The 22,141-nt window shown below is 40.0% G+C and overlaps 1 protein-coding gene across 1 annotated transcript in view; it reads left to right on the top strand.

Moving 5' to 3' along the window:
- Positions 1-22,141, top strand: part of LOC311526311 (connector enhancer of kinase suppressor of ras 2-like) — a gene marked incomplete at its 5' end in the record, with an annotated part of 376,450 nt that overhangs the window by 180,296 nt on the left and 174,013 nt on the right. Inside the window, one exon of the mRNA XM_084639211.1 lies at positions 16,876-17,022. Within this exon, the coding sequence (XP_084495337.1) occupies positions 16,876-17,022 (147 nt within the window). The remainder of the gene's footprint in view (positions 1-16,875; positions 17,023-22,141) is intronic.

Here is a 22,141-nt window from a genome sequence, read left to right as displayed (position 1 = left end):
CTGTCTCCTAGTCTAATTCCAACTTAATTAATTAGATTCTCTCTACCTAAATTCATTTTCCTATAGTTTCAGTTGGAAAGATGTTCTTTTGCTTTTTGTTCTAAACTTTGGTGTATTTATAAACAACTGCTGTTTTCACCTGAGGTAGTTGTGTTTTCATGACTGATAGAGATCCTTGCTGCTGTTTGTGAAGGCTTTGGGATTCTTTCGGATGAATCAATGCAAATCAAATGCAAATGCAAGATCAGCTGGTTAACACTCTTTCTTAATATTCATTGTGCAGCTAATTGCATACTTAAAATTACAGTTCAATGTAGGAAGAACCCTGACTTAATGAAGTAATTGTCACAGTCTTAACATTTGTTGATATGGAGTTTATTGCATTAATATGAAATATGTTTAATGAACTGTCAATTTGAGTCCTAATGAGTGTTCAACTTAAAAGTAAAGATAAAACTATAAATGTAGCACCAAACTGCACCATTTGCAGAGCTGTTTCATAATAGCTCATCTAACAGGACTTTAGCTTCACTTTGGGTGCTGGGTATCAATGGAAGAAAGGTAGGAAAAGGAAAGATAAAGTCAAAGGGGAATGGAGGAGTTGGAGGGGAAGGGAGCTGGTGTGAGGGGCAACATGGGATCATATTACATTATTAAACTGCTTAAGATAGTTAGTGAATTTTACTCTGCTGAATAAAACTGTGCCAGTAAGTTGAGAAGCCATGGAAGGCGGTGTGCATAGATGACTGTACATATCTCTAACACCATCCTCAGAAGAGGCAGGAAAAAGTGTTTTACCACTATGTTGCTATATTTGATGTTTTTCTTTAAAGCTCCAACTCTTGGACTATTTTGATTACATTTGATTGCTCTGTAAGGGCTAGGTAATAATAATATAATATATGAGAATTTCAGCTTAAAATTAAAGTGAGTTTCTAGCCCTCGTGGTTGTGGAGAAATGCTTGAAAATATGAACCTTACAGCTCAAAATCCAGAAGGCAAATAACAAGATCAAAATGTATTATTTTTTAAAATCTCATGATTTTTCAGGGCCTAACTCATGAATTTTGATCTCTTAGATTTGGCAATGCTGAGTAAAGAACAGATGGTATTACAGTTCCACATGATAGGAAGCAAGGAGGGAAAAGAGTTCAGAGTTAGAGCACCAGTCAGATCGCTCTCAGATCATTTTATCTTCTTCACAATCAAATAAGCAGGGAATCCTCCTGCACTGTTCCTTCCTCCTCTATTTCTTCTAAACCCTTTTCTCCACTCATTACTAGGCCCCAGAGGGAGGAAAAGAAGAAGAGGGACATATTGGAAAAGACCAAGGCTTTGATTATCCCCTCCCCAGTGGTTCAGGCTCAGGTGAATTTCTTGCAGAGAGGATGTGGATGACAGAGCTTTAAGCTCTGCCGTTGAACCCCTTGCTGATGGCAAGGCTGCTCCTGCATCTCAGGAGAGACCTCTGGATCCAGCTATCTCCACATCTCATGGACCTGATACTGGCCATCCTAGAAATCTGACTTCATATGTATAGGAAGTGGGTTTCACTGGGCCCTCTTCCCTCAGTATTATTCCTACTATTTGCTATTTGTCCAACCTGGAGACAGCAGGCATTTCCCAATAAGCTCCCCACTCTGTCTCTCCTGCCAAACTGTTGGTATTTGCAGATGCAGCTTATTTATGTTCCTTGCCTGTCAGCCAGACCCATCACCCCAGACTGCTGGTAAGCTCAGCATTTTGGGAATTCTCTTCTCCCCACCTCACCCTCCCCTGCATAGTAGCCCTTCTAGCACTATAGTAGTTCCTTTCTTCTCCAGACTGCTACAGTCCTTGGCACTAGCATCAATTCTGCTCACTCTGTCCTCTCTATCTGGGCTTCCAACAATCTCTTGGGTGCTCAAGCAAACTCTGTACCTGTTTTTATGCAAACTTACGACTCCTGGAATTGGGCTTCCCTTTTTTCTGTCAGAGTCTCTCCTCCTGGATGTAGTCTCATTTGCTTTCCCTACAAATAACAATGGAAAGACAACTCTCTTGCAGAATAGCTCAGTCATCAGCAGTTAGTTGCCTGGGAGTGGAGCCCCAGTATTCAGGTTTTTCAGTTAAATATAGTTAAAATTTAATTTCAGCTCAGTCTGACAAATGCCAAACTTCCTTGTTTCTGATAAAGATATACCAAACCCAAAATTCTGGGACTGGAGCATGAAGCGACATCTTGCCTCCCCCAATCTCTCTCCACTCAAAATGTCACAGAAATAGCCCGCAAGACAAGGAAGTGATGATTATGCTAGCTTCTTAGAGCCCATGGCCTTTATTCTCCTGTTTAATTAACCACTTCTCAAGACGTCCAACCTTTTATCTTGGAGTTCATTTGTTCCAGGCCTAATCCAATCACTTGAGATGAATATGGAAATATGAGTAGTGCTGGTTCCAAGAAAAGACTGCCATGGAAGTTGCAGATTGTTTCTTGAATAAGAAACCTTCCACTAACATGATGGCTCATTCTGTGGTTGTGCTTCTGATCAAAACATCATGAACTGTTCCTCTTCTATAAGGAATATTTTGGATTTTTATATAAGCAGGATTTGAGGGGGCTTTAAGTCAGAGTACTCTGGGTATAAGATTCTGCTATTTTGGCCTTTGAGGGCCCTATTACTGACATGGATTTTATCTTATTTCAAATAGCTTTTCCATTTCTTTCTGTCACAGAGACCTTTACTTAATCCTATCGCTCCAAAATGTTCCTTAGTTTTCCATGTTCTCACAGAACCTCCTGTTGATTCTATAAGCTAGGTTTGTTTCATATTCCTGACTCTGAAAGCGACTTCATTTTTATAGTTATTTCTGAAAGGAGGACTGGAGAATTAAGTTCTTTGGTTATTTTTCTTCCTTCCAGTTTTTCTCCAATAAACTCTGAACTCTGGCTTCCTTTGGAGCTTATTTCCACAGTGAACACTGAGTTACATCTTATTTGTTTTAGCTACCTTTTTTCTTCAGGACAAGTGTTTACATTCTTTTAGCTGTTAAAAGATTTCAGATATTTTACTTGTATTGTTCCTAAGACTTCAGGAAAGTTAACCAGTTATTCTTTGAAAGTGTTGCCACTGCACTTGTGGGACTGGTGCTTGGAATCAGCTGACAAGCAGGGTCAGTTTGGACCATTCACTAACCCCTTCCCCTCCTCCGTCATAGAAGATTCTAAGGTTATAAAACCACTCCAGCCATAGTTGCCCTTCAGTTCCTCCTTAATAGATGATCATGCAGCAAGCTCAGATTGCATGCAGTGGTTTGGTTTGGGATTTTTTGGTCAGTTACTCACCTTTCCTTAATTTCAGAAAGGAGAAAAAGTGACTGTCCGGCATGGGCATCATGTGGATCTGCAGAGAATGGTTGCCACACTCCTACTGACAAGAAGGCTCCTTAAGCATGGTCATAAATGTGTAAATCCAGCATTGTCTTTGGAGATTGACTTGTAGGAATGGGCAGACCATCTAATACACCTTTACTGACATGGTGGCTGTTCAGGCCCAGTTGAATAAGTCTGGTGATGTAAGTCCAGCATTAACTTTTGAGATTGGCTCTTCAAAATGGCTCTAGCCTTGCTTAAACAGAGTCCAGGTTCCTGATATCCTCCGTCTGATTAATTCTGGTGCTGTTGACTCTGAATTGTGAATGAAGTAGTTTGATGATCAGACTAACTAGTAATAAGATCATAAATACATCTGGATCAACCTTGTCCAGTGCTAAGGATTGAGCACCATGGACCATGGTGGTTTAGTGCTCCAAAATAATCATCATGAGTGTCCCTGATCTGGTTAATTGAATATGGTGCTGAGGACCCAGCACTACTGACTCAGGAGAATCACATGCAAAGTCATTACTGCATACTGCAGTTATACTGTTATTGGCAAGTAACCCTTCTTCTGTCTGTTTTGAAGGCTGCCTCAAGGGGACTCTGTCTTCAAAGACTACCATTGCTAGATGGATTAAAGAATGTATTTGTATAGCCTATGAGCAGGCCAACTGCTTTTTAGATGGTGCCACGAGTGGGCAGACTGGGGTGTCTGTCTCTGAGTTGTACAAGGCTGTAACCTGGCCATCTCTGCAAATGTTCATCTCAGTCTCAAATGAATCTGCTGTTTGCACAGGACGCCCAAATTAGTAGAAAGATGTTGAAAGTGGCACATTAAAGTACTGCTTGCTACCTTTGTCTTTAATGCTTACTCCTAGAAAGGAAAATGAGAGAGATGTATAACAAAGGGAAATTTCTTGCAGGTAGTTCTATTTGTTGTGGCTAACTCTTTTCCTTTTCTGTTCCTCACTATTTTCCCATCTGAGGAAGGAGTGGAGTGCTGTTTATTCTTTTCTTTCTCTGTTATGTCTATCCTTATTTCTGCTTTGGAAGTATCGAAGGGAGGGGTCTGAACAGGTCATCTTATATGAAATGTTCCAACTCTCAAATCTTTTGCTTCCTTGCTTCTTAGCAGGTGGAGCCTTAATGTCATTTGTTCTTTCCAGAAGAAACTATGTCAAACAGAATTACTCATAATTCTTTTCTTCCCTAAAGAATTTTAGCTGAAGGGGAACTCTGACCCCGAAAAGTACCCGAAACAGCTAGTAACCCCTTTAGCATGTTGGGAAGTGGGAAGCTCATAAGTGCAGTAAGTGACTTTGAGATCTGATTTTATTGTCTACGTAATAATACTTATTGATTTAATTGTCACTGGTAGATTCATAGATTATACATGTATAGGTCCATACTCCAAGGGAAAATGAAGGATGGCCACATTGTTGATGGTGGTACAAATGGGAGGAAGTGTGAGAGTAGATTAGTACTTGTGTTTTATCATAGTCCGTTTGAGTTGGTGGCTGGATATCCAACAAGAGACAACTGAGAGAGAAGCAAAAATGTTGGAGGGGAGTGAGAAGACACTGGGGAAAGATACGGGATGAGTCAGAGTAGAGATAGTAATTGGGGGACCTTAACCACTCCCATGCCTCCAGAGATGCAGTATAGAAGAGGGGACCCTGAGCACCCACAGAAAGAGAGAGAGAGGAGGAAGGGGACACATTCAAGGAAAGATTGGAGAGGTAGAAGGAGAACCAGTTGAGCACAGATTCATGAAAATTAATTGTGACAATCCTATTTAGTTCTTCAAGTAAGTGTTTCCGAACAAATAGGTTCCTGACAAATCTCTCCCATTTTCTCCAGTGCTAAATTTGAAAATGAGGGATTTTAGGTGCACAGAAGTGGCACAACATTTAGATCACAGTATCTTCATATTTACAAATTTTAGTTTTTGGGGGAGCAGTATTTTTAGAGCTGCTATTTTGAGAGTTACATTCCTTTGCCACTTACACCAGCTTTCTGAAGTACTTTCATCCCATGCGTCACACACACACCATCTTATGTTAATATAACAGTCAAATCACTGAATAATTTGGCCTTTTAAGTCTCTTTATTTCATTATTATTCACACTGAATATGTATGAGCCTATAGAATTTGATTCTGAACAGTTTAAATGTGACCCATGAGAGAACCTAAAAAGTTTTGCCTGTATTTTACCATTTGTGGGATAGTTTTTCCACGTTTTTATAGGATTTTCCATGTTTTTACTTTTAAACATGCAGAAAATGTTCTAGTTAAAAGTACAAGATGGTTGGAATACTTTTATCCAGCAAGGCTCACATTACTTAAAATCATGGTGTTAATATGGTTGGTAGCACTTCTCACTACTGCCACCTCAGTATACCTTGCATGATCCCTGAATTGCCTGTGAAAGCAGCACTGCTGCTTGTATGAGGCTATCCTGGTACTGGGCTCCCAACCAATGCACCCTGATTTTGGCATCCTTTTCTCCCATTTGTGAAGTGATAATTTCTGCCACACATAAAGATGCCATAAAAGGGCAGATCCCCAACCAGTGCTTTGGTGATTGAGGTTAGAGTGTTGGCTATAATCATTAACTCTGAACCCTAATGGGAAAATTGAAATGTCAACATTTTTAATACTTTCACTGTTAAGCATCTCAGCAGGAAGACCAGTCCAATCGGGGATTGTGCCTGGTTCTTGATACTGTGGGGGGGGGGGGTTGTGAATAAAATACCTCAGCTTTTGTCTCTTAGTCTTTACCTAATCAGATTTCTTTTTAGGAATGGGAAGAACACAAAGATAGAAAGTTGGTGCACAGTATCATAATATATAGATATGTCTAGCTGAGAGCTTAACAAAGGCTCAGTTATGCTGTGCAAAACAGATACAATAATGTTCTGCTATATTTGGTGATATGAGCTCAGTGGTGGTTCTAATTGCTCTATTCTCATTTATGCAGACAGACATTATTCAACATCCTCACTGGTCTTTTCTGTTCGATTAGAATCATTTTAATGTTAGCTTTCATTATTGTGTGAATTACCTTTTGTCTATATTATTAACTGAACATACACCTTAGAAAATCTAGAGGAGTAGCATCCCCTCATAGAATATCAGGGTTAGAAGGGACCTCAGGAGGTCATCTAGTCCAACCCCCTGCTCAAAGCAGGACCAATCCCCAACTAAATCATCCCAGCCAGGGCTTTGTCAAGCCTGACATGAAAAACTTCAAAGGAAGGAGATTCCACCATCTCCCTAGGTAATGCATTCCAGTGCTTCACCACCCTCCTAGTGAAAACGTTTTTCCTAATATCCAACCTAAACCTCCCCCACTGCAACTTGAGACCATTACTCCTCATTCTGTCATCAGCTACTACTGAGAACAGTCTAGATCCATCCTCTTTGGAACCTCCTTTCAGGTAGTTGAAAGCAGCTATCAAATCGTCCCTCATTCTTCTCTTCTGTAGTTCATTCATCCAACCCATACTTCTTTAACTTGCTGGCAAGAATACTGTGGGAGACTGTGTGAAAAGCTTTGCTAAAGTCAAGGAATAACATGTTCACTGCTTTCCCCCCATCCAGAGAGCCAGTTATCTCATCATAGAAGGCAATTAGATTAATCAGGCATGACTTGCCCTGGTGAATCCATGCTGACTGTTCCTGATCACTTTCCTCTTCTCTAAGTGCTTCAGAATTGATTCCTTGAGGACCTGCTCCATGATTTTTCCAGGGACTCAGGTGAGGCTGACTGACCTGTAGTTCCCTGGATCCTCCTCCTTCCCTTTTTAAAAGATGGGCACTACATTAGCCTTTTTCCAGTTGTCCGGGACCTCCCTCGGTAGCCATGAGTTTTTAAAGATAATGGCCAATGGCTCTGCAATCACATCTGCCAACTCCTTTAGCACTCTCGGATGCAGCGCGTCCGGCCCCATGGTCTTGTGCTCGTCCAGTTTTTCTAAATAGTCCCAAACCACTTCTTTCTCCACAGAGTGCTGGTCACTTCCTCCCCATGCTGTGCTGTCCAGTGCACTAGTCTGGGAGCTGACCTTGGTCGTGAAGACAGAGGCAAAAAAAAGCATTGAGTACATTCGCTTTTTCTACATCCTCTGTCACTAGGTTGCCTCCCTCATTCGGTAATGGGCCCACACTTTCTTTGACTTTCTTCTTGTTGCTAACATACCTGAAGAAACCCTTCTTATTACTCTTAACATCTCTTGCTAGCTGCAACTCCAGGTGTGATTTGGCCTCCCTGATTTCACTCCTGCATGCCCGAGCAATATTTTTATACTCCTTCCTAGTCATTTGTCCAATCTTCCACTTCTTGTAAGCTTCTTTTTTGTGTTTAAGATCAGCAAGGATTTCACTGTTAAGCCAAGATGGTCGCCTGCCATATTTACTATTCTTTCTACACACTGGGATGGTTTGTCCCTGTAATCTCAATAAGGATTCTTTAAAATACAGCCAGCTCTCCTGGACTCCTTTCCCCCTCATGTTCTTCTCCCAGGGGCTCCTGACCTTCAGTTCCCTGAGGGAGTCAAAGTCTGCTTTTCTGAAGTCCAGGGTCCATATTCTGCTGCTCTCTTTTCTTCCTTGTGTCAGGATCCTGAAGTAGACCATCTTGTGGTCACTGCCTCCTAAGTTCCCATCCACTTTAGCTTCCCCTACTAATTCTACTAATTGTGAGCAGCAGGTCAAGAAGAGCTCTGCCCCTAGTTGATTCCTCCAGCACTTGCACCAGGAAATTGTTCCCTACACTATCCAAAATCTTCCTGGATTGTCTGTGCACCGCTGTATTGCTCTCCCAGCAGATGCCAGGATTCGAAGTCTCCCATGAGAACCAGGGTCTGTGATCTAGTAACTTCCATTAGTTGCCGGAAGAAAGCCTCGTCCACCTCATCCCCCTGGTTCGGTGGTCTACAGCAGACTCCCACCACAACATCACCTTTGTTGCTCACACTTCTAAACTTAATCCAGGGACTCTCAGGTTTTTCTGCAGTTTCATACTGCTCTCTTACATACAATGCAACTCCCCCACCTTTTCTGCCTGCCTGTCCTTCCTGAACAGTTTATATCCATCCATGACAGTACTCCAGTCATGTGAGTTATCCCACCAAATCTCTGTTATTCCAATCACATCATAATTCCTTGACTGTGCCAGGACTTCCAGTTCTCCCTGCTTGTTTCCCAGGCTTCTTGCATTTGTGTTTTGGCACTTGAGATCACTCGCTGATCATCCCTCTTTCTCAGTATGGGGCAGGAGCCCTCCCCTCTCGTGCGCTCCTGCTTGTGCTTCCTCCCGGTATCCCACTTCCCCACTTACCTCAGGGCTTTGGTCTCCTTCCCCCGGTGAACCTAGTTTAAAGCCCTCCTCACTAGGTTAGCCAGCCTGCTTGCGAAGATGCTCTTCCCTCTCTTCATTAGGTGGAGCCCGTCTCTGCCTAGCACTCCTCCTTCTTGGAACACCATCCCATGGTCAAAGAATCCAAAGCCTTCTCTCCGACACCACCTGCATAGCCATTCGTTGACTTCCACGATTCGACGGTCTCTATCCAGGCCTTTTCCTTCCACGGGGAGGATGGACGAGAACACCACTTGCGCCTCAAACTCCTTTCTCCTTCTTCCCAGAGCCACATAGTCTGCAGTGATCTGGTCAAGGTCATTCTTGGCAGTATCATTGGTGCCCACATGGAGAAGCAGGAAGGGGTAGTGATCTGAGGGCTTGATGAGTCTCGGCAGTCTCTCTGTCACATCATGAATCCTAGCTCCTGGCAAGCAGCAGAATTCTCAGTTTTCCTGGTCGGGGCGGCAGATAGATGACTCAGTCCCCCTGAGGAGAGAGTCCCCGACAACCACCACCCGCCTCCTTCTTTTGGGAGCGGTGGTCGTGGAACCCCTATCCCTAGGACAGTGCATCTCATGCCTTCCAGTTGGCAGAGTCTCCATCTGTTCCCTTCCCTCAGATGTATCATCTAGTCCACTCTCCGCATTAGTACCTGTGGAGAGAACATGAAAACGATTGCTTACCTGTATCTGCGTTGCTGGTACATGGATGCTCCCCTTTCTTCTGCTGGAGGTCACATGCTGCCAAATTTCTTCATTGTCCTTCTGTCCCTGCTGTGCAGCCTGCTGTGAATCTTCAGAATGTTGTGTCCGTAGAAGCATATCCTGACATCTGTCCAGGAAGTCTTCAGTTTCTCTTATGCAACGCAGGGTCGATACTTGTTTCTCCAGACCTTGAACCTTCTCTTCCAATACGGAGACCAGCTTGCACTTTGTACAGACAAAGTCGCTTCTCTCCCTGTGTAGGGATGCATGTCTTTTAAAATGGCACTACACCATAGAAGCACAAGGTTTTTTAATGCTGACTACTTTAAAAAAATGACAAAACCTTTCTCAAGGACCAGTTCTTAGCTAGATTTTCAATGATATTTTTAGTAGTTCAATTTATAATAAAATATCCATATTTCTAAGAGCTTTTTATATCACTGTCAACTGATAATGATTGCACATTGTCCTCAATAACATATATTCTCACTGTTTTAATGGGTTTGTCATTAAGATTTCTCCTGCGAATAATTTATCATTAACAAGTTAATTATTAATCATTTTTCTCTAAGGAGCTCATGAAATCAGAGGTTTCTGAATTCTAAAAATATACCCATTTATGAAAATCAAAAGTAATTAGTTTTTCATGACATAACCAGGTGATAATAAAACTAGCCTTTGTCAATTTCTAGGCAATGCACAGAGATATAGCAGTTCATATGGAATTATAGTTAGTTTGCATAGATATCAAGTACAATATCTGGTTTTAAAAAATGTTTAAAATGTCCTTATCTTTATAATTATTTTTAAAATGTAATTTACTCAAGAGCTCTGTCTACTTTGTAAACTGAGCCCAGAAGTTTAGTTTGCAGGGGTTGAAAGTGAATCAAACAGCTAAAGGGTCACTTGGAAGGTTCGAGTTTGACCTCAAACCACAAAGAGAAATGCCCAGCAACAAACTTGCTCCTCTTGCAATGATCCTTGCTACCCACCCTTGCTCTCACAAGCTCAAAATCACTCCAACAAGATCCTGACCCTATTCTCTGAAAATAGCCAACATGGTAAGAAGAGGAGACCACATGGCTTTTTGGGGACAGGAAGGAAGTGGCTGTTAGAGAAAGGGAGGGGAGAGTTTCCAAGAAGTTTCCTTGCTGTGCAAGTCACCTCCACGCAGGTTGCAGAATTTTTTTGTGCATAGACTGACAGTCACAGACTCAGATGTCCAACCCAATACTCAGTTTGAGTAGCATGAGATTTGATGTAAGTAATTAACACTAACACAGCTCTAGTGTAACTGTGTAGCCAGTTGCTCAATCACACTTTTGATTCAGTGTTAAAAATGTTCGAGACCAAATAACCAGGCTAAATGATACAATACAAAAAAGATATATATATACCCTCTTTCTGGGAAGCAATTCGTATCTCACCATGTTCACCTTATGCAGGTGTGCTTCAAAGATATGTCCTCAAAACCACTTATATTTCATAGAATCAGAACTGAAAGGGACCTCGAGAGGTCATCTAGTGCAGTCTCCTGCACTCAAGGCAGGACTGCGTATTATCTAGACCATCCCTGACAGGTGTTTGTCCAACCTGCTCTTAAAAATCCCCAATGATGGAGATTCCACAACCTCCCTAGGCAATTTATTCCGGTGCTTAACCACTCTGACAAAGTTTTTCCTAATGTCCAACCTACACCGCCCTTGCTGCAATTTAAGACCATTGCTTCTTGTTCTATCCTCAGAGGTTAAGAAGAACAATTTTTCTCCCTCCTCCTTGTAACAACCTTTTAGGTACTTGAAAACTGTTATCATGTCCCCTCTCAGTCTTCTCTTCTCCAGACTAAACAAACCCAATTTTTTCAATCTTCCCTCATAGGTCATGTTTTCTAGAACTTTAATAATTTTTGTTGCTCTTCTCATTTTGAATTTTAATCCTATTCTCCAAAGCACTTGCAACCCCTCCCAGCTTCGTATCATCCACAAACTTTATAAGTGTACTCTCTATGCTATTATCTAAATCATTGATGAATATATTAACAGAACAGGACCCAGAACCGATCCCTGTGGGACCCCACTCATTATACCCTCCAGCATGACTGTGAACCACTGATAACTTTGGGAATGATTTTCCAACCAGTCATGCACACTACCTTATAGTAGCTCCCTCTAGGTTGTATTTCCTTAGTTTGTTTATGAGAAGGTCATGCAAGACAGTATCAAAAGCCTTACTAAAGTCAAGATATACCACATCTACCACTTCCCCCATCCACAAGGCTTGTTACCTTGTCAAAGAAAGCTATCAGGTTGGTTTGACAAGATTTGTTCTTGACAAATCCATGCTGACTGTTATTTATCACCTCATTATCTTCTAGGTGTTTGCAAATTGATTGCTTAATTATTTGCTCCATTATCTTTCCGGGTACAGAAGTTAAGCTGACTGGTCTGTAATTCTCTGGGTTGTCCTTATTTCCCTTTTTATAGATGGGCACTATATTTGCCCTTTTCCAGTCTTTTGGAATGTCTCCCGTCTTCCATGACTTTTCAAAGATAATTGTTAATGGCTCAGATATCTCCTCAGTCAGCTCCTTGAGTATTCTAGGATGCATTTCATCAGGCCCTTGTGATTTGAAGACATCTAACTTGTCTAAGTAATTTTTGACTTGTTTTTTCCCTATTTTAGACTCTGATCCTAACTCATTTTCACTGGCATTCACTATGTTAGACATCCAATCGCCACCAACCTTCTTGGTTTCTTTCAAGTGAGAAAGAATGTTATATGTCACCTTAAGATCCAAACCACCAGTTTTACCAGTTCCTTAGCTTGTTGTTCTGTACTTTCTCTTATCTCTGTTTCAGACACTACATTTTAAACCAGTTGCCCTTGAAGGTACCTGTACTGGGACATAGAACGAATATACCTTGCCTTTGAAAATTTGTCTACTTTCTTTACAATCATTAATATACAATGGTATTCCACCACCTTTACCTTTATTTCTGTCTTTCCTGAACAGCACATGCCCTTCATTACGTGTATTCCTGTGATGACTGCTATTCCACCATGTTTCCATTATCCCTTTGGTGTCTGATTTCACTTCCTGCACCAGTAGTTCCAGTTCCTCCATTCTGTTACCCAGGCTCCTTCCATTGATGTACAGAAATCTTAGTTGTTTCCACTAGGCCTCACCCAGATGTTTCACCCTATTAGATGCAGTCATTTTACTGCAAGCATCACCTACCTGACTGTTACTCCTACCCTCTGTTATTCCTTTCTCCATTGCTGTATCCTCTTTTACTTGATTTTTCTTCCTGCTCGGAATTAGAATCAGGTGTGAAGATTACACATGCATCTCCCAACTGTCTCCCCTGAATTCCTAGTTTAAAGTTCTTTTAATAGGTTGTGTCAACCTCCATCCCAGAATTCTATTACCCTCCCTCCTCAGCTAGAATCCATCCCATGAAAACAATCCTCTGTCCATGAATGTCTCCCAGTGGTCAAACATCCCAAAGCCTTTCTTAGAGCACCACTGCCTGTTGATCATCAGAATCTTGTCTCGCCTTCGCTTTTCTTCTCTAGGGACAGGTAGAATCCAAGTGAAGATCACCTAAACCTCCATTTGTTTAAATGTCTTCCCCAGCCTGGTGTAGTCTTGATGACTCCCGGCGACCATCTAGTAGTATCATTTGTTCCCACATGATGGACAATCAGTGGATTCTTTCCTGCTCCCATTATTATCCTCTTCAGCCTGAGGTCTACATCCTGTATCTTGGGTCCCAGCAGACAACAGCTCTGGTGACAGGCCTGTCTGTTCTTTTTTGTAGGGAGTCCCCAGTCCCATAGACCTGCCTCTTCCTGGTGTTGGTGTGATTCTCTGGCCATCCCCTTTCTGTTATCTCTTGCTGTAAGTCATCTAGTCTTCTTTTCTCACTGGCAATCTTCTGAGAGTCATCCTCTATCCTTCTGGGCTCCATACAATGGCTTTCTTGTAGGACTAGCTGTTCTTCTCTTCGTCTTTGTTCTCCCATCTCCTGTAACTGTCTCCTCTCACCTTCATTTTCCAACTCAGCGAACTTGTTCCTCAGCTCTGCTTCTCCTTCACTTTTCATCTGCCTTGTTCTTGTAGTCAAATGTTTCCACTGGCTGCTTTCTCATCCAGCCATCCAACTCTCACCGTTCTCTTGTTCAGCATGCATCTGCAAGTTTGAGGTTTCCCTTCAGCCTCCTCTCTCCTTCCCTCCACCATCCATTCAAATCCCCTGTGAAACTCAGTCATAGTTCCTAGCTGCATATTCACACTTCTTCTCTTCTATGCCATCAGCTCTATCAGGCAGCACTTCATACAAATGAAGCACCTTTCAGGTACCCTATCCAAAATAATGTACACCCCGTGGCTTCCACATCCAGTCTATTTAATTGTTTCTTCCATTCTTCAGATCACTGCCTTTGTAGCTGGCATAGTCTTTCCTCCTGAACTCCTGTTAAGTAGAAAAAAAACACCACCATACCCATCTTTCCACAAACTCCCATTCAAACTCCCCTGTTTTCAACTCTGTTTGCTGGCTCTTGTGCTACTGACTGGCCAGCTGCCTGCTTTTATAGCCCTGCTGATTAGGGATGCCCTGCCCCTAATCAAGGTTCAGCTGTGATCAAAATGTCTGCTTCTTGCAAAATACGTTGCTCCATATCAGACTTTGCAAACTGAAAGCAAACCAGCAAGCAAACACATTGACAAACTGAAATCCACAATCATTCGCCACAAGTTGAATGTGTGTGCATATGTGCGTGTAGAAATTCAACAATACTAAAAGATTGTTTAAAGAAAAAATAATTACTGCTTTTTCTAGTGAGATAGGAGAGCAGGTAGTCATGCTGAACTGCCTTAATGCTTAGAGCTTCATTTGTGCAGCAGGAATAATGAACTAAGAGGCAAACAGCAAGGTCCTGAGAAGCTAAATGAACATTTAGCAGGTGAGTCATAGAATAGGGAAATGGAAAAGTCTCCAATTTATTATCATTAAAACAAACAACAGCCTGCATTCTAATTTTAAAATACTCAGCACTGTTGACACTGTCAACATGGAAAAATAATCCTATTTTTAGGCCCCCCCTTCGCTGAAATTTGCATGCTGATGTGATCAACATACAGTAGTTTCCAGGTGTATGAGGTGATGTGATGATCCATGCTAGTGTGTGCTTTGCTTGCCTTGTAAAATAAGGAGAAGCAAAGTTTAGAGAACAATGTTGTGCAGAAAAAGGTAATTTTGAGTATAGAATAGATGACTATACCAAACATTTTCCTTCAGAGTAAATAATGGTGAGTAAATACTCAAGCTAGCTAAGGAAACTTAGGAGATAATTCTTGAAGCTCTCTCTTTATTTCAAGGATACTGTACAAATATATGAAAACATGGTACAAGAGCCTTTTCTGTAACCTATGTATTTTCTTGGGCCTTAAATATCCCATGGTCTGAGAGTCTAGGTCCTTGCTCTTCAGAAGGTCCCTGCTCTTTTGTGCTGTGTTGTTCAGATACATTCCCCTCCAACTCTTCCCCTGAAGAGTCCTCCTAGGATTTTTAAGGAGATTGTTTCTACAGATCTGTTTTTTGATGAGGAACACAATATGTGGCTATCATGGGAATGATAACACTGACAGCGAAGACAACAAGATTGACAGTGTCATGGAATTTGGAGATTTTTAGCCTTTCCTGGGAAGAAAATATGCTCAGAATCTCATTTTCTTCTAAAACGCTTATACTATCTAACAGAAATGATAGAATAACACACTGGTAAATGTGGAGTGCTATAGTACCTGTTACCCAAGCGTCTCAAACATACATGCATTATGTTCCATAATATCTCTCTGAGGTAGGTAAGTATTGTTACAACTGTTTTACAGATGGGAAACTAAGGCCCAGAGAGATTAACTGACTTTTGATTAGCTTTACACAAGCAGGTTGGTGTCAGAGCTGGGAACAGAACCTGATTCAAAGTTGCGTGTGATAACCTCTAGGCAATATTCTCTACTGATCTAGTCTGTTTGATATTCATTAAGAACTACTAGGAAATAGAAAACCACTTTGGGTTTTTTACCCACGAAAGCTTATGCCCAAATAAATCTGTTAGTCTTTAAGGTGCCACCGGACTCCTCGTTGCTTTTGTGGATACAGACTAACACAGCTACCCTTGATAGGAAATAGAAATTCATCAAGGGATATTTACAACACAGTACCAACCTTCAACATGAATGACAATCATATAAATTAATGCCATACAGGCAAAGGTGCCCAGGACATCAGATATTAGTTACATTTTGTAATGTATTGGAGGAAAAACAATAACTTATACTGTATATTTGGACCTGAAACCACAGCCCTATATTTGACTTCATCCAGTCTTGTACTTTCACTCCTTTATGATACTTCATGAAGAGGTCCCTATTGGTAAACAGTGGATATTGATATACTGATATACAAAAAAAAATGTTCTTTACTCGTGGCAGAATTCATGCTTCTTTTATTGCATAAAATCTACTAAAAATTATGTAAACAATACATAAATATTTCAAAAATTCTATAATACACTATTTTTTGCACATTGAGACCATTGTTTACATTATATATAATTTTTAATCCCTTTTAGCATTTAGCTTTATAGGATGATAGAAGGTATATTCATAAATACAAATTGAAAATTCATAGCTTGTTTTTTAAACTTATATGCTCAAATGGAAAAGCAGGGAAAAAATGTATGCAAAATAACTAAGAATCCTGAAAAATATCTCTAAGCAATTTTCAACAAGAGACACAAGTGAAATCCCTTCAGAGTTAGTGATACTGTTCTTTGTGTTCTAATTATCATTTATAATAATTTGGGAACTTCAGTTCCTCTCAGTGGAACTATTGGTAATTCAAACACATGATATTTTATCTTTAATTAATCCCTCAAAGATGTCCCATTATTGTTGTCCAATGATATTGTCTCTCCTATCCCCCTGCCCCCAAAAATTAAACAGTTGCAGTTATAACACTGAGGATGCCGTTTGTAATTATTCCATGACTATTATTTCTCTTCCTACAGAGAAATGCAATGATAATTCAGTGGCAAGGATAATTAAAAATTATCAATTTTGTTTAGAAGACAAGAAAAATTATAGCATTACATTAGTATTTTCAAATTTCTCTGGTTACTCTATATCTTTAGGAATAAAATAAGCATTTCATCTCCATTATACAAAATAAGCTAAATAAATAAATAAATAACTGCATCAGCAGCATGATTTCTGTCCAAGAAAAATCAAATATAATTTATAAATGATGCTCCTATTTGCAAGGAATGGACTGTAATGCAGTTCCATTTTAATAGACCATCTCAGTTTAACACAAGACTTCCTTCACGTTTAAGTAAGTTAAGTGGAAATCTTTCAAAGTTCCATTATGGGCTGTCTCCTCAGGTTGGCTGGCAGTTAAAGAACCTTGTAAATGCATTGCGGGAAGACCCAAATGGAGTGATCTTAACCTTGAAGAAACGTCCTCAAAACACCCTGGTTTCTGCTCCTGCACTTCTGAAGAATGTGAGGTGGAAGCCTCTAGCACTTCAGGTAAGAAGATTGTTGAAACTGTAGTGTTTTATAGTAAATGCTATCTTTTGTTAAAGAGCAAGGTGGTAGAGTGGTTATTCCTTCCAAACAGAAGCTACAGTTATAACTATAGTACAGTTCATAATGACATAATGACTGGTACTGTAAGCCTGTGACAGTCTGAGAAAATTAGTGAAACGGTTTTGGGTCACACTCATGGACCAAAGATCAGCACTCTGGAACAACCAGCCTAATTGTTTTTCCTCCATATCTTTGTATGAGCGGGGACCAAAGGAGTCAAAAGAGACAGAGAACAGCTGCAAACAATAATATATTCAATATATCTAACCGTTCTGACCCAACTCCAACTCAGTTGCTTACTGTCTCCAGCAAAAGCCCTTCCAATTATTCTGCATTTCCATCATATCCGAGCAAGTCTTTTGTAATCTTTTTAAGAGGGGATTCCAATCCCTTTGGATTTCTGACATGGTCTATTTATTTTCCACATTTTTGGCCAACAGGATTATGGTTCATTTGCAGAGCCAGTAATACTTTTATGCTTACTTGTTCCATGGAAGCCTGCCAATATGAAAATAAGCAGTTATAAAGAATAATGGTTGGTCTGCTTGTCAGCTTGGTTTTCCTCAACATGCTAAAAGTTTCCTATGCTTTCCCGTGATTTCTAGCTGGAAAACATTGACATATGTGGTAGAAACTGACCCACCAAAAAACTTAAAAGGAAAACTACTAAAGGCAACTTTCCTGAATAAGCAAATGGATATGGCTGCCTATCTCTACCTTTTAAAATTGTATAAGATTCACTAAGAAGTTTCTGCACTTTTATGATGTGCAAACCAAGTTTGGAGATTTTGCGGGATCATTCAAAAAAAAGTGAATAGTTTTCTTAATCCAGTCTGAATATTATGTCCCATATTTCTCTTTCCTTAATCACAACCAAAGAGTGTGTCCTCCCTTCTGCCTCTACATCTTTCCCAACTTTTATTCTCAACAATGATCACATCCCCATTAGCTCTCTAGCTGATCCTCACAGTCTGGAAGCTCTGACATTTGTTCAGTTCCTTTCTCCCTCTCAAAGCTAACACCTGGACTGAGTAACCTGCCCCTAAGAGGGACTTTCTGACACATAAAATATTCAAAACATTGCAGATTTTTCTAACAGTAGGTCACAAAAATCAAACTTCCCTATCCACTAGAATGCTTGAAGACCTAAAGAGAAAGGCAGCTATTCATTTAGTTAATCTGGAACCTTCTTGGAAAGCAAAATAGAGTTGACAAGTAGAGATCCCTCCTTTGTGCCAGCACATTAATTATGTTGTTAAAGAACTTGAAAAGAAACAGAACACAGGTCCAAGAAGCTCTGTCAGAATGGAAGTGATCAGTGCTAGTATATATAGCATCCAATTTCCTCTATGATACAATGGGTTGCTGCATTGTTACCACAGCCATGATAGTTGGATGAATGGGAGCACATTAAGCTAGTTCACTAGTGATCAGTAGTTTCTGCTTTTGTGGTGCGCCTCATTGAGGAAACCAGAATTAAATATTTTATATTATGTTATTCCATGCATTTTCTTCACTTAGGGACCAGCAAGGCATGTTGTATTTATCATTGTCTCCACTAGACCATGTTTCTCCAATAAGGAGGAAATATTAAAAATTAAGGAAATTAGTAAAATTGTACATTGCTATTTCTCACATTTTTTCCAGAGTAATGCCACTGTTCTTCATGAGTACCCTCTAAGAGCAGATTTTTGTCAAACAAGATGTCTGAAACCACTGAAGCTAGATTTAACTTTTTTTTTTTCTCCCAGTGTCTTTCTTTTTTTAGGCACATAGATGCCACAGTGATGAAGACTGTATAAGAGCCTAGATAGATTTCAAGATACCAGTTTTTTATTTCATCTATCTCTTACTGCAAGGAGACACCAAAAAATGCCAGTCCTAACTTGTGATATATTTTCCAGGCATTTGATTTATGCAGATGCAAATATTTTATGCATATGTAAATTAGGTAATTGTGCCACCAGAGTAACTTTCCAATCTGAACATAAATGATTACTTTTGTGCACAGATGCAGGCTTTAAGTGCAGAAGTGGATTTTGAGAACAAAATATACGGTACACTGGCTGAAACTGTGGCACTGTACACTATGTCTTGTGAATTGACTCTCTCATGAACTGAAGAATTCTTTGTTTTTTTGAAGAATACCTTGCTTCCCTCCCAAGATTCACGGAAACTAAATATTATGCAGTGAGATTCTACTGTAGAGGTAATCTCTCTGCCAAGAAACTGTTTAATGGAGACTCATGGTCATGTTAACAGGAATTCAAACAAACCTCAAGGCATAAAAGAGATGATTTGTTTATAGAATCCTGTGACAGATCCAGATGAACACTCTCCCTGTAGGACACAAACTGCTGTGAGGGGATCTAGCAGCTGAATCCCTCAGTGTTTTAAGCCTCTGGAGCCTGTACAAAGGCTCTGCCCTGGCCTTGGGGCTTCTAGACACACTCTTGAGGTGCAGAGTATCCCTTTATGAGAGCTGTGACTACGTGGCCCACTGCCTAGCCCCTGGCATCAGTGCTGACTCCTCAGACTCCCTTGTAGCTGAAACTTGCCTTTTCCCAGAGCTCCATCTGTATGCATGTTCTGGGCCCATGGTTTACCTCTTCCAGAGGCATGTGGTGGTAGGTGTAACACATATCACACACAGACTTATTTCACACAGGATTCTAAAACACAGTTCCTCTTTACTAAACCCAAGAAATGCACAAATCATCACAGAGCCCTTTTGTCAATCTCACAAAATGAATCCTTTTGGGAATCCTTTTAAGCTACTGTAGTGATATATAGAAATCTGCATTTCCATCATGAAACATTATGAAACCATATCATGGATTTACCTACACTTGGCCCAGGTACTACTCCTTTCACAGTGCACAACAGAAAGACAAATATTGCAGTGTTACCAACTCTCAAGATTTTCTTGGGAATCTCACAATAACTGATGTTTTTCTTAAAGCCTGAGCTCCTGGAGGCTTGTGGTTAGGTGAAAAAAAATCTCTTCTTACATTTTAAAAAAGGAAGTTTGTAGCCCTCATGGTTGCGGAGAAAAGCTTGCAGACATGAATCAAAATTTAAAAAAAAAATTGATTTCAAATCATATCTAAAGATTCTGGGGAGCCTTACTCAGATTTTTGAATGCTTGAGGTTGGTGACATTGATATTTAATCTACATATTCATTCTCACCAGCTCAAATCATCTCCTTCAGAAATATTTGATGTAACATGTGCATTTACCCCATTTTTGGTCACAGTGGGAGCTGGATCAGGCTCTACATGAACGAGGTAATATTTGGTAGGTTGAACAGCTTACTGGCTAACACTCTTTATGGCTGCAAGTGGTATAAACCTGCTGCTTGATGCTGATATGAAACCACTCAGAGAGAGAGAAACATTTTTTTTAACTCGGTGTCATGCAACTCTAATGTCTTCTTCTACCTCATAGATTAAGGTTTTAGAAGTGGGGGGCTCAGGGTTCCTATCATATTCTGAGGTTGATCATTTCTGTTGCTCCCATACCTCTCTCTCTCAGAATTGCCCATGAAGACAATTTTTCCCCATGGCTGTGAGGATGGAAGGCTTTATCAAGAGCTGCTGTTCATGATATCCCATTGTTTATCTAGAAGGGATCAATATAAGTGTATAATTTAGTTGCGTTATTCCCTGAAATACAAACATACCATCTCCATAATTTATAAATCCATGAGACCAGCAAATTAGAGTTCCAGTACAGAATATGAACTTTAATCTCCTATAGGCTGTACCCTTGTTAATCTGCGAAATCACCAGATCAGTTAGTTGTAATGAGTGCTCTTTCTTTCTATGACTAGAACAAGAACTTCACATTCACTGAGATTTCAGACATGCTCTCTTCAGTGAGATAAACATCACCATGCTTCTAATCAGGTTCTGGATATGATAGATCAGAATAAAACAGTTTCAACAGCCATATAAATAAAAAATTACATACCTTCCTCTTGTTCTTTTCCGGAAAAAATATATTATTTGTGGCTCATTCTGCCACCTTCACTCACCTTAGTAGTACCTTACTTCAGAAAGTAATTTCATAGACTCCAATGAGATTATTCACTTCAGTAAGGTTGGTGGGCTTTGGCCCTATATAACTGAATCAATAAAATTGTATACACGTAAGTGTATTGGCCCATATTAAACATAAATAATTCACATGACATGTCAGAACATCTAAAAATGTTAGAAGTGTTAAAACCTTTTTTTACCTAAACTTCCATTAATTTAAAAGTTTTATATTTTATGTTCTCATCACACAGCCACGCTCCCATTGAAATCACTAACAAAATTGCAGGTGAATACATTGGGATCAGAAAGCTGTTCCTTAATTATTAACCACTGGCAAATGGGCTAGATAAAATGAAATGCCACCTCAAAAGTACCCTTTATAATATATAATTTATGCCATATTCTTCTGTTTTCTGTAAGCACCAGAGCCTTTTCATTGAGTAGTACAGTAAAATAAATATTTTCTGTCTATTCTCCCAACTTTTCTAAGGGATAACTACTTATATTTGATGGGTGGAATTGAACCTTGTTGCCTTGTTTATATCTGTAAATCTGCAATAAATAAATGATGTAAAAATTTGTGAGCATTTTTAGTCACCTTTAATGTAATGGTCAATGTAAGAAATCAGTGAAACCAGAGGCCTTGAATTTAAAACTTTTACTGCAAGTATGTGAAAAGTTGAACATTTATAAAATAAATGTTGTGTACTTTTAAGTTCATCAATCAGTGCAGTAGCTATCTCTGTCTAATGAGTTACCCATCACTGTCATATCTGAGTGCCTAACATACTGTTTTCATATTTTCATACTGTTGGCTGAGATTCTGTACTATCTGGACCAGTTCTGCATAGGCTGTCATGAAGAGGATTGGGAAAATGGTTCATGATCATACAGATCCAGTAGCCACATACACCCACATACAGGACAAAGGTGGTGATTTTTCTATACGAACCCAGGGTCTGAATTAGCAAACGTGCAGGAGTGTGTGATGCCTTGCCGATGAATTAAAGGGCTGGAT

This window comes from Lepidochelys olivacea (genome assembly GCF_965140295.1).
Source record: "Lepidochelys olivacea isolate rLepOli2 genome assembly, chromosome: 9".
Classification (NCBI taxonomy): domain Eukaryota; kingdom Metazoa; phylum Chordata; order Testudines; family Cheloniidae; genus Lepidochelys; species Lepidochelys olivacea.
Note: the sequence above shows the minus strand (reverse complement) of the source record. Positions and strands in the feature narration are given on the sequence as shown.